The sequence below is a fragment of the Bison bison genome, unplaced genomic scaffold, assembly GCF_000754665.1.
Source record: "Bison bison bison isolate TAMUID 2011002044 unplaced genomic scaffold, Bison_UMD1.0 scf7180017864468, whole genome shotgun sequence".
Lineage (NCBI taxonomy): Eukaryota > Metazoa > Chordata > Mammalia > Artiodactyla > Bovidae > Bison > Bison bison.
In genome coordinates this window covers 2,517,314-2,530,263 of record NW_011495029.1, presented here as the reverse complement: position 1 = coordinate 2,530,263, position 12,950 = coordinate 2,517,314, and the positions used below count along the sequence as shown (strand labels likewise).

The window sequence follows — 12,950 nt, the reverse complement described above, 5'->3', positions numbered from 1 at the left end:
AAATAAATCTCAAGAGAAAGAAATTCAAGAAGGCAAAATGGTTGTCTGAGGAGGATTTACAAAAAGCTGAGAAAAGAAGAGAAGTGAAAGGCAAGAGAGGAAGGGAAAGATATACCCCACTGAATGCAGAGCTCCAAAGAATAGCAAGGAGAGATAAGAAAGCCTTCTTAAGTGGACAATGCAAAGAAATAGAGGAAAACAATAGAATGGGAAAGACTAGAGATCTCTTCAAGAAAATCAGAGACACCAAGGGGACATTTCATGCAAAGACAGGCAAAATAAAGAACAGAAATATTGAGGACCTAACTGAAGCAGAAGATATTAAGAAGAGGTGGCAAGAATACACAGAACGGTACAAAAAAGGTGTTAATGACCTGGATAACCAAGATGGTGCGGTCATCTCACCTAGAGCCAAACATCCTGGAGTGTGAAGTCAAGTAGGCCTTAGGAAGGATAACTACCAAAAAAGCTACTGGAGGTGATGGAGTATCAGCTGAGCTATTTCTAATCCTAAAAGATGATGCTGTTAAAGTGCTGCCCTCAATATGCCAGCACACTTGGAAAACTCAGCAGTGGCCTCAGGACTAGAAAAGGACAGTTTTCATTCCAAACCCAAAGAAGGGCAATGCCAAAGAATGTTCAAACTACTGTACAACTGCACTTATTTCATATGCTAGTAAGGTAATGCTCAAAATCCTTTAGCCAGACTTTTAACAGGATGTGAACTGAGAATTTCCAGATGTTCAAGCTAGATTTAGAAAAGACAGAGGAACCAGAGATCAAATTGCCAACATCCATTGGATCACCAGAGAAGGGAACGGCACCCCACTCTAGTACTCTTGCCTGGAAAATCCCATGGACGGAGGAGCCTGGTAGGCTGCAGTCCATGGGGTCGCTAAGAGTCGGGCACGACTGAGCAATTTCATTTTCACTTTTCACTTTAATGCATTGGAAAAGGAAATGGCAACCCACTCCAGTACTCTTGCCTGGAGAATCCCAGGGACAGAGGAGCCTAGTGGGCTGCCATCTGTGGGGTCACACAGAGTCGGACACGACTGAAGTGACTTAGCAGCAGCAGCAGCAGCACTGGATCACAGAAAAAGCAAGAATTCCAGAAAAACATCTACTTCTGCTTTACTGACTATGCCAAAGCCTCTGACTGTGTGGATCACAACAAACTGTGGAAAATTCTTCAAGAGATGGGAATACCAGAACACCTTACCTGTCTCCTGAGAAACCTGTATATAGGTCAAGAAGCAACAGTTAGAACTGAACATAGAATAACGGACTAGTTCCAAATTGGGAAAGGAGTACATCAAGGTTGTATATGGTCACCCTGCTTATTTAAATTCTATGTGGAGTACATTATGCAAAATGCCAGGCTGGATGAATAACAAGCTGGAATCAAGACTGCTGGGAAAAATATCAATAACCTCAGATATGCAGATGGCACCACCCTAATGGTTGAAAGTGAAGAGGAACTAAAGGGCCTCTTGATGAAGATGAAAGAGAGTGAAAAAGCTGGTTTAAAACTCAACATTTAAATAACTAAGATCACGGTCCCATCAGTTCATGGCAAATAGATGGGGGAAATAAAGGAAACAGTGACAGACTTATTTTCATGGGCTCCAAAATCACTGTGGATTGTGACTGCAGCCATGAAATTAAAAGACACTCCCTCCTTGGAAGAAAAGCTGTGACAAACCTAGACAGCATATTGAAAAGCAGAGACATCACTTTGCTGACAAAGGTCCATATAGTCAAAGCTATGGTTCTTGCAGTAGTCACGTAGGGATGTGAGAGTTGGACCATAAAGAAGTTTGCATGCTGAAGAACTGATGCTTTCTACCTGTAGGACTGGAGAAGACTCTTGACAGTCCCTTGGACAGCAATGAGATCAAACTGGTCAATCCTAAAGGAAATCAACCCTGAATATTCACTGGAAGGACTGATGTTGAAACTGAAGCTCCAATACCTGATTCGAAGAGCTGACTCATTGGAAAAGATTCTGATGCTGAGAAAGATTGAAGGCAAGAGGAGAAGGGGGCAACAGAGGATGACATGGTTGGATGGCATCACCAATTCAATGGAGATGATTTTGAGCAAACTCCAGGAGATAGTCAATTGCTGCCAAAGGGAGCAACTTTGGACACTTTGATACAGCAAAACACTCAGATAATACTGGACTCACATTTAGGCTTTGTTGTTTTGCTAGCTGTGCAACGTTGGGCAACTTATGTAACCCCCTGAGTCTTACTGGTCATATGTAAATAGTCAATAATACCATGCCTTATGGAGCTGTCAGGAAAAACAGAGGTAAAAAATAGAAAGTTCAAGGTTATGACTAGGCATAGATGTTAAGGAATCTGCCTATAATGCTGGAGACTCGGGTTTGATCCCTGGTTTGGGAATGATTCCCTCAACAAATGGAATGGCTACCCACTCCAGTATTCTTGCCTGGAGAATTCTATGGACAGAGGAATCTGCTAAGCTACAGTCCATGGGATCGCAAAAAGTCAGACATGACTGAGTGCATAATAGAGGCTCAATAAAAGATGTTTACAAAACAGACAAGAAAAGATTCATATATATGGCTACTCACTTTATGTTTCTAAACAAAGATATAAATGTGTCTAAATTAACAATTTATTTTTGAGGCCCACAAAGCACTTATTTAGCACTTCTATTAATAGAGCTAAAGGAAGTTATTTAGTAGTGTGACTCACTCAGCTGTGTCCGACTCTTTGGGACCCCATGGAGAGTATCTTACCAGGCTTCTCTGTCCATGGAATTCTCCAGGCAAGAACACTGGAGTGGGTTGCCATTCCCTTCTCCAGGGGATTTTCCTGACTCAGGGTCCAAACCCAGGTCTCCTGCATTGCAGGCAGATTTTTTACCAACTGAGCCACCAGGGAAGCCAGTTATTTAGAAGGATTTGTATCAAACATTCAAGTATCAACTTAGTTAAATGAATATGTTAACAAGCACTTGCTGGTAGGGATGTTTGGCTTATACTAGAAACTCTGGGAATTGTACAAATTCCATTTATCAGCTCTGTAGATTATCTAAAGAAGCCTGAATGATTTCTATGGCATCAATACCACAGAATATTCTCTGTTCTTAGTTTCCTTCTTCCTACACAAAAGAAGAGGATGTTCACAAATAACAGATTATTTCCTTTACAAACACTTCCTCCTAAGTTTTCTGGCTATCATGCACCCTAACCTTGAACATTTTATTACTGAAGATTCCTCTAGATGAACAGCAGCTTCTTTGCTCTACTAGTGATTTTCACTATGCTGGGAATAACTTTCATTCTCTTTCAAAACACTAGTCCAAAGTCTATACCTCTTTTAAGGTCCACAATGAAACATATCTCCTTCATGAAGTCCTGACTGTGTATGTATCTGATTCTCTTTTGTGTTCACTACTGTAGTTTAATGAAGAAAATGTTAGGTTCTAAACGTGAGGTTTGTTTTTTGTTTTTCTTTTAAGGCCAACCACTGTATAATTGTTCATGCTTTAGTAGATGGAAAATAAAATTCACAACCTCTCTAGTCTGTGATGTGCCTTGCTTGACACTTGAAGGCTGCTCTCTAAATGTTGGCTGAATGAATGAATGAATAAGTGAGATTACTCTTAATTTCTGAGGTACTTTAATATAAGTTACGGATATGAAAGGAAATCTCTCATAAGACATGACAGCATGCTGGCAGAAGGGTAATATGCTGCAACTCTTCATACAGTTTTATACAATTACAAAACTTCATGTAGTTTTATAAAATTAAACTATATCAAGATAGAAAAATGTGATATTTTGAGATACAAATGGTTAGAGAAGATATAATGACAACATTTTTATAGGAAAAAAGACAACTGTTGTATAATAAAAGATAGCCGAAGTGCAACAGATATTCAGTTCAATCTAAACAATACTTATGGAGCACCTCTTTTAGATAAGTATGAACACTGTCAACTATATCACTAAGAAAAACTTTCATATATTAAAAAGGGTTAACTTCTTTGGACTTAACTTCTTCATCTGTAAAACTGAGATTTAGTACCCAGTACCTCAAAATAGCTCAAAACTAAGGTTTTTGTGAGAATAAATTAAAAATTTCTACTACCTAGGACACTGAAGATACTTAAAAGTTTCCCCAAGATAATACTACTGATGATTATACTCAGTAATGGTTTCTTACATTCTTTGTAATGAGTTCAGGGAGCTTCAGCAGAGAGCTGATGAATCATTTTCAATGAGTTATTTTCTATCATATGCACTATTCCTTTAAACAAAATTAAGCCACGTTTTTCCATGCTTCAAGAATTATTAAAAGCATTACTTTATTTCTGATTAGTTTTCCAACCCACACAGAGAAAAGAGATATTTATTTTTCCAAATCAGTATTTAAATAGAAATACGAAATGGAGAACTGAAAAACATATCTAGTCATGTTTTCTTTTTAGGAGGTCAAGGGACAGGGAAGTTACGAAGCTGGTATTGACAGGGGTCCAGGTGATAAAAGGTGCATAGAATTTTTAATTAAAAATATTAACCAAAAGCTCCAGAAAAATTTCCCCTTTAGAAAAAAAGGAATTCAGACTTGACTTGAATCTGGGGTCTAAGCCAGCAGTAATAATGTTCCTTAAAAGCCATCTCACAGATAACAATGAGCCCATCCGTCATTTGCTTCAGGAAACTTCAGAAAAACAAATAACATTAACACATCTGGTTGGGGTGCACTATGCTACCCCTGTTAATAGTAAGCATTACCTGTTATTTGCTTCTTAGTCTCCAAGTCTCTGGTTTGCTTTAACACCTGAAGCAGCCGAGGCACTCCACTGAGTTCAGCTACCTCCAATTTATTGTCATTATCTTCAAACACCAAGTTTCTCAAGGCCCCACACACGGCTCGCTGGATATCTTCATTCTGAACTTTTAGGAGCTGTAGAAGCTTGGGGATGCCATGAAGCTGATAAACCTGGGAAGTAGATGCATATTTCAGATACTTTTTAATTTTTATTTGATAGTAAAGATATTCAATGTAATATGAATGAACAGATGAAGTTCATTGAATTTGCTGATAACTACCACCAATTAATGTGTGGTGCAACCTGACACTCCAGTGTACAACACACCCCAGCTCTAAGGCAGTAACTCTCATCAAGGGCTCAGGATAAATCTGTGAAGACTGAAACCCATAAGAAAACTGAAGGGCAAAGTTAAGTAATAAAGGGTGAATAAATGATAGTTAAGTGGATGTTGTTGCTGTTTAGGCAGTCATGTCTAACTCTTTTGGGACCCCGTGGGACTATAGCCCACCAGGGTCCTCTGTCCAAGGGATTTTCTAGGCAAGAATTCTAGAGTGGGTTGCCATTTCCTTCTCCAGGGGATCTTCCTGACCCTGGGACTGAACCTGAGCCTCCTGTATTGTATGCAGATTCTTTACCACTGAGCCACCTGGGAAGCCCAATTAAGGGGAAAGAAAAGCCTTAATCACAATAAAGATGAAGAGAACTAGGAATCCAAGAAGTAGAGAAGGTTTTATGGAAGAATACCATATTACATGAATTTGTTTTCCAGGACAGAGCTATACAGTCAATATATACAATGGAAATCACCTCCATCAGTAGTAGAAATAAAAATTCATTTTTCATTTACCATGGCCATTGTAGTAGCAATGCAAACCAACCCTAAATGCAATTTTTTTTTTTGAGATATAAATGACATAACATTTATGTTAGTTTCAGGTGTAGAACATAATGATTCAATATCTGTATATAATAAGTCTATTACCACCACACATAATTGGACTTCCCTGATGGCTCAATTGTTAAAGAATCTGCCTGCAATGCGGAAGATCTGGGTTCAATACCTGGGTTGGGAAGATCTCCTGGAGAAGGGAACTCCAGTATTCTGGCCCGGAGAATTCCATGGACAGAGAAGCCTGGCAGGCTACACAGTCGATGGGGTTGCAAAGAGACAAACAGGACTAAGCAACTTTCACTTTCACCACACAGAGTTACAAATGTTTTTCTTTTGATAAGAACTCTTAAGATCTATTTTCTTAGCAACTTTCTATTGTTATCATGCTGTACATTACATTCCCATGACATTTATTTTATAATTAGAAGAATGCAAGCTATTTTTATAATCAATTGTTTTGGCTATTTAAAAACATTTAAATAAGTTATGCAAGCATTTTAAGTAAATAACATAACTTTGTAATTTTTAATATGCTATTTAAAAAATATTTCTTCTATACAAATATGCAAGAAAGGGCATGCTATTGGAGAAGGAACCTGAGGGTAAGAACTAGGAAAAAGAAAAAATGATGGCTTTGATTCTGAAACCTAAGGCTGTTTAAGAAGAGGCCAAATAATGACATTCTGAACAGGGTGACTTTGTGTTTTAGGCTACAAACATTGAAAGAAATCAGGAGGTGGATGCAGTATTGCTGAAGAGAAATGTTAAGTTACAGACTGAGGGCTTGCTTTCTCAGAGGCTTCCAGTAGCATCTGATTAAAACTTTTTAGTTGGTAAGACCTTTTGGTAAGGATCTCAGTCATTTTTACTGTCTTAATGCAGAAATTTATAGGAATTAAGTTGCTGTGAATACATTTCCCCTTAGGATAAATTTCATCACTTTATGAATGATGTCCTAACTGCACAACCGTTTCCAAACAGGAGAGACCTCCACACTTGGCTTGGTGGCGCATTTCACATTTTCTATGTATCTGATAGGCAGATAAACAGAATTTAAGACACTGTCTTCCAGTCTTACATCTTCCTTTGTCACGACTGGGGAGAGATTAGCAAGTCAGGAATAAAAGTCAAGGCTGTGAGATAATCTAGTAAAAATAATAACCACAATAATAAAACAAAAAATAACAACTCTTCCTCCTATGTCTATCATTAGGAGGTATTGGCATAGTATTAAAAATTTTATATATTAACATATACATTATCTAAGCAATAGGTTGCAAGAACCTTAAAAGGCTAGTACTCTTTGGGTCCCTTTAAGGCAATAAAGAACACTTCCACTTTTGACTCCCTTCCGAGGGAATAGTCAACTTGGGAGACTGGCTACAGCAATTTTGTTGGGTTATGTCTAAAATCATTCTAATGTGTTTGTAAGAAAATGCTAATGATAGCTATCAATTAGATCTGGACCAGCAGATCATCTATTTGATCATCTATTTCAAAAGCAGAAAGGCAAAACTTACTTGAAAACAGCCGATAACTCTTGTGTTTCCCTAATTCTGTCAATAGTTTTTATGATGGCTGAATTCCTATTCTATAAACTCCTTAAATGGTAGATTAACTATGGAGATATTTCATTTCTTAATTTATAACTTACAAGTTGCCTTCTTCAAAATATGATGTGAAATGGCTTACTGGCCCAATTTCATTTCTACCTGTGATGATAGCATGGGTCAGAAGTGGCTAGTGGAAACCTCCACTGCCTTGTCCGGGTGGCATGAATGGCTGGCTTCTGCTCACATCCCTCTGGCCCATTCCATTACCCTGTCACCTTTATCCCCTTGGCTTTCAGCACTTGCTCCAGTCTAGAAAGAAGAAACTTCAGACACACCATACTTGGATAAATGCTGAAATCCAGCTACAGCTTTGCTCACTGGAGAATGTGCCTCCCTAGTGTTTGGCACCTACCTCACATTTAAAAATAGATTTTAGCTATTTTTACCAATTTTATCAATTAAATGAATATAAGTCATATCAAGTGCAAGAAGCTGATGACATTCTGTGTATTGCCTGTAACTTGGACAGCTGGTAATGACTCCTATACACATTTGTTGTTGTTGTTGTTGTTTAGTTGCTAAGTTGTGTTTGACTCTTTGTGAACCCATGAACTGCAGCCCATCAGACTCCTCTGTCCATGGGATTTCCTAGGCAAGAATTCCTAGGCAATTAATACCACTCCAGTATTAACTGCCATTTCCTTCTCCAGGGTATCTTCCCAACCCAGGAATTGAACCCATGACTCCTGCTTGGCAGGTGAATTCTTTATTGCTGAGCCACCTGGGAAGCTCTATATACGTTAGGTCCAATGTTAAATGCACTGTTCCTGCCCCTTTGAATTCAGGGAAACAGGCAGGACCAGAGAAGTTGCATATGTTTATTTTACACTGTATCCTCAGGGGGGAAAAAATACTTTGGGGAAAGGAAAGAAAAACAGAATTACACGAACATTTCAGAACTTCAAAAAAAACTTCATTTGAAATGGTTTCTAAATATATGAAAGGGCAGAATTGCATACTAGAATTTTAACTTTCTCCTTGATTATTCTGATTCTCTTCCCTGAAAACTCTTAAAGACTTAAAAGATGAGGGTTTCTGATAGCAAATAAGTAGAGGGAACAGACAAATTCTCTTGGCATAAGGGCTTCCTCATGCCCTGGTGCCTTCACTCTCAATTCCTTTCCTGTCTGAAATGCTCTGCCATTCTGCCTTTCTGTTGGCGAAGTCCCACTTATCCTGCATAACCAGCTCAAATATTACCTCCCTCCGCAAAGTGCCACTCTTTCTTTCCCTCTCATTACAATTAATCACTCCTTGTAAACTGGCATAACCTTTCAGGAAGGCAATTGTCAATATGTGTTAAAAACTTCAAACATACTCACTTTTAGTAAACTTCATTAGGAAATAATTTGAAATGCAGATACAGATTAACATGATAATAGTAACTACATTATTTATAATACCAAGAAGTAAGAAACCATAAAAGTCCAATGATGGGGGAAGACTGGCTAATAGTTAACTGTCACATATTCATATACTGAGGTATCCACAGAAGAGGCAGAGCAATGCCTGAACTGACAGGGATTTTATTGGTCATATAGTTCCCTCATCAGTTAAATGGGATTATATAAGATTGGCAATTGTGTGCTAGGCCCACAGTAGTTCTCAACATATAGTAGTTACTACTATTACGATGACTATGCCACCGATAAAAAAATATATATTTTGCCATGCAGTGGCATGTGAGATCTTAGTTCCCCGGCCAGGAATCGAACCCATGTCCCTGAAGTGGAAGCATGGCATCCAAACTACTGGACCGCTAGGGAATTCTGTTTAAAAAATATCTTTAATGTTATAAGAAAATGATTCATGCAATGTTGCTGAAAAAAAGTTGAATACCTATGCATTTCTGCTCACAGATACAAGGAAGGGAATGTGACTAGGGAGTTTGGGAGAAATGGTGGGATTATAATGTATGAATGGGGATTTCTACTTTGTATTTTTTTTTTGAATAGCAAGCATGTATTTATGCATGCTTTTAAAAAACAAAACAAAGAATTCTCATAAAAAAGCTACATATTCAATTTGATGACAGCTATGTATATGCATGCATTAAAAAATTAGAGAGTAAAACCAAAATAATAACAATAGATGGACTGTGGGTTTTTTCTTTCTTAATTTCCTTCTAAAACATTTTTTCTTTTTTAATTTCTCAAATTTCTTATAATAAACTTATAAAAAGATTTTGCAAAAGAGTTATGGCAGTCACTGCTTCAGTGATGAGATTTGAAGTAGGCATGGAAATAAAACCAGCCTAAGAAGGGTCTTACAGAATAAATTATGGGATTTGTTCTTTATAGTATAGGCAAGCAGGACAGATATTGGAAAGGTCTCCTGGATGCTATGAAGAGGCTGGCCTTAGGTGTGGATAAGAATGGAGGCAGAGAGGTTAATTAGGAGTCAGCTGTATTAACAAAGATGATGGTGACAGGGATCAGCATGGTGGCACCGAAAAGGGAGAGAAAGTGTAGGTAGATTCCAGACATGTGTAAGCAGCATTAACAGGACCTGAAGACTGCATGAGTATGAGAGGTAAGGAAAAAAGAAGGTTCAAAGTCTGTCCATATTTTGGTATCAAACTACCTGAGTGAATTACCACTCAGAGAGGAGAGAGCTATTATTTCAGGGCAAGTGTTATATGATTATCTAACTGCATTCTCACAACAACTCAGTAGTAGGGCTATTATTTTCAGTTTAAAGGTAGGAAAGCTGAGGTTGAGACTGGTAAAGTATAGGTAATTAGGGTACTGGGATTCAGACTCAGCCCCTAGCTACTCTTGAGAGTCAATGCTTGAACATCTCAACTCAGCAGAAAGAACAAGTTTAGAAGGAGGACTGGGAAGTTGAGAAAATGAAGCAAAGACGATGTGTTCTTTTTTAGATGAGCTGGTATTGAGTACAGCAGGATGCCTAGGAAATAGACATGGGGTTTGGAACCTGGGGAAAGACTGGAGATGCTGTGAGTCGTTAGCACTGAGATCACATTAGTGGAAGTCAGAGGAGTGGATGAGGTCGGTCAGGAGATGGTGTCAAATAAGAAAAGCCCCAGGAAAGCATCTAATAAACATAAACATTTAAGGTACAGGTTGAGGATAATTTTTTTTTTTTTTTTAAATAGAGGAAACCTGAAGGAGCCAGAGAGATGGAAAAAGAGCCAGGAGACTCTGGGCCAAAAGAAGACAGTTTCAAAAAGGAATGAGGAATTGATGGTGTTAAATGCTGAAACTTATATAAAATAATAACTGAAAAGTTGTCAGGGGTCTTAAAAGTTTTTAATTTAAAATACTGACCTTTATATCCAAATTGTTGTTGTTTTTAGTAAATACATTAAAAAAACTATATTATCATTCTTAATATTAATGGGGTTTTGTGAATGCCCTTGGGTTATATTGTCACAATTGTTAGATTTCCTATCAAGCATGTATGTGTTTAGGTTTCATATAGTTTTCATGTTTCATTATTCTCAAAACCTGTCTTTGTTTTAGCTTTATCGCACTGAATAAGAGCTAAGAAGGAAAGCACAGGTTTAATCTTACATGTAAGCAGAATGATATTTATAGTCAAGTTAGTAGTTTAAGAGAGTGGAAATCTAGCCCAACTTGGGTAACAAGAGAATATTTCATGTAATCCCACATTATAAAATGAAAGCATGTATAAAATTGCTCAGTTTTAAAAACTGGGAATAAAAAAAGATTTGTGTATAAAGAGGGTTTATTACTAAATATACTATTTTTTTAAAACAATCCTTATTTTTTTCCATGGAATAAACATAGACAAAGGGTCAGTGAGAAATACCCAAGACTTATATAACTTTTAAAAGTAAAAATATATGGAATAGATCTTTTGAAACAATACATAATAGATATCATGAAGAAAAAGACTGACAAATTTACTTCATAAGAATTTAAAATCATGCATAATGAAAGATATCATAAGAAAAGTCAGGAAACAACATTGTCACATAGGTAGCAATGGGCTAATGTGCATAATAAAGAACTCTTACAACTCATTAAGAAACAGGCAAACGTCTTAGAAAAATAACGTAAGTTAAACAATGACAATCGACTGAATAAACACGAAGTCAAAAAATATAAAAGGTGCTCATCTTCATGAATAATTAATAACATGCAAGTGGAGAAAAAAAGACAATGGAAGCTCTGACTTACTACCCAATCTGTAGGATTAATCACATGCTCTTTCTCCTCTGTGAAATCCAGATTTTGAGTACTGTCAAACTGGCAGGTTAGTATATGTTGGCCTTTGGACTCTTATTTATTCTGTTTACCAAGAGCAAATTAGGTATGTTACCCAATGCATTTATGCCAACTGTACTTGTTACTGTAATTATGTAATTTATTTACCTATTCTATGTAATTTATTTACCTATTCTGAAAAAGCTCTGTCTCTCTGAAAGCTAATTTGAATGCTTTAGAAAGACTAGATAAAGGTGAAGAGCTTTGAAAAGATCTGTAATTGGTTGTAACTGGAAGAAATTAACCTAAAAGGCTAGGTAAAAATATAAGAATCTAGAAGGATATGAACTCCAATGAATTAGGGCCATTAGGTTCTCATTTTACTCCAAAAAATCTAAAAATGGCAAATGAAACATAATGGGCATAGTTTATATATGAAAAACAATGACAAACTCTGTGTGTTTATAATTTTTTTAAAGGATTTTCTCTGTAATTCTGATAACCTGATCAGTGATTGTCTTGATTTCAAAAAGAGGAAAATTTATAATATAAAGAAATACCTTTCTTTCTGCTTATCAGATTAGCAAAAATGAACGAAGAAGAATCATATCTTGTGACAATGGTGCATGTAAATAGGCACTTTGACACCATGTTGGTGGGAGGGTACATTTGTATAATTTAGGGGAAGATTTATAGCAAGTTATTTGTCAAAATTAAAAATGATTCACCAGTAATGAGGACTGGATTTACCTAGCACTTAAATGGTGTTAAAAACCAGACAAAATATATAATTGTTTCAATAGCTGGACATGAGGCAGGGATGGACAGTGATCCCTAGGAGACGGCGAACAAGGAAGGAGAGCGCTAGTGCTGCCTCAGACCACAGTCTTGAGAGACCCCAGGCTGTGGCGTTGTAAGGGAAGTCTTAGGTGGAATTCAGCAAGCAGAGCTGAGAAGGAGAGTGACGAGTACAAGAAGAAAAGGAAGGACGAGTACTAGTAAGAAAAGGATTGCGCAGAAGGAGAACTCCTGAGATCTGCAGAGGGTCCCCATTTAGTATTCAGCAGAGTATTTACCGGTTTTATCTTTGTGAGGAAACTGCCTGAGGCCAGGCAAGTAACTGCCTAAATAAAGTTACTGCTTCTCAGGCTCACAAAGGCCTGTGAACGGTGCCTATTCTCACCAGCCAGCCAGATAGACAAGGTTAGTCAAAGAGCTATTTTAACTGTCTTGCATATGTTGAGAAACATGTTAAGTATAGACAGAAGATATAAAAAAAGACTAAAATTGGACTTCTAGATATGAAAACTATAATTTACAAAATAAAAAGTACACTGAATGAAATAATGGCATATTCAACAATGCAGAAGAAAAGGTCAGTAAATTTAAAGCATAGAAACTGAATTTACCCAAAAAGAAACATACAGGAAAAACAAC

At 37.2% G+C, this 12,950-nt stretch overlaps 1 protein-coding gene across 1 annotated transcript in view; it reads right to left on the bottom strand.

Annotated features, from left to right (window-relative positions):
- Nucleotides 1–12,950, bottom strand: part of PKP2 (plakophilin 2) — an 80,316-nt gene that overhangs the window by 35,240 nt on the left and 32,126 nt on the right. Inside the window, 1 exon segment of the mRNA XM_010860570.1 lies at nt 4,775–4,982. Within this exon segment, the coding sequence (XP_010858872.1) occupies nt 4,775–4,982 (208 nt within the window).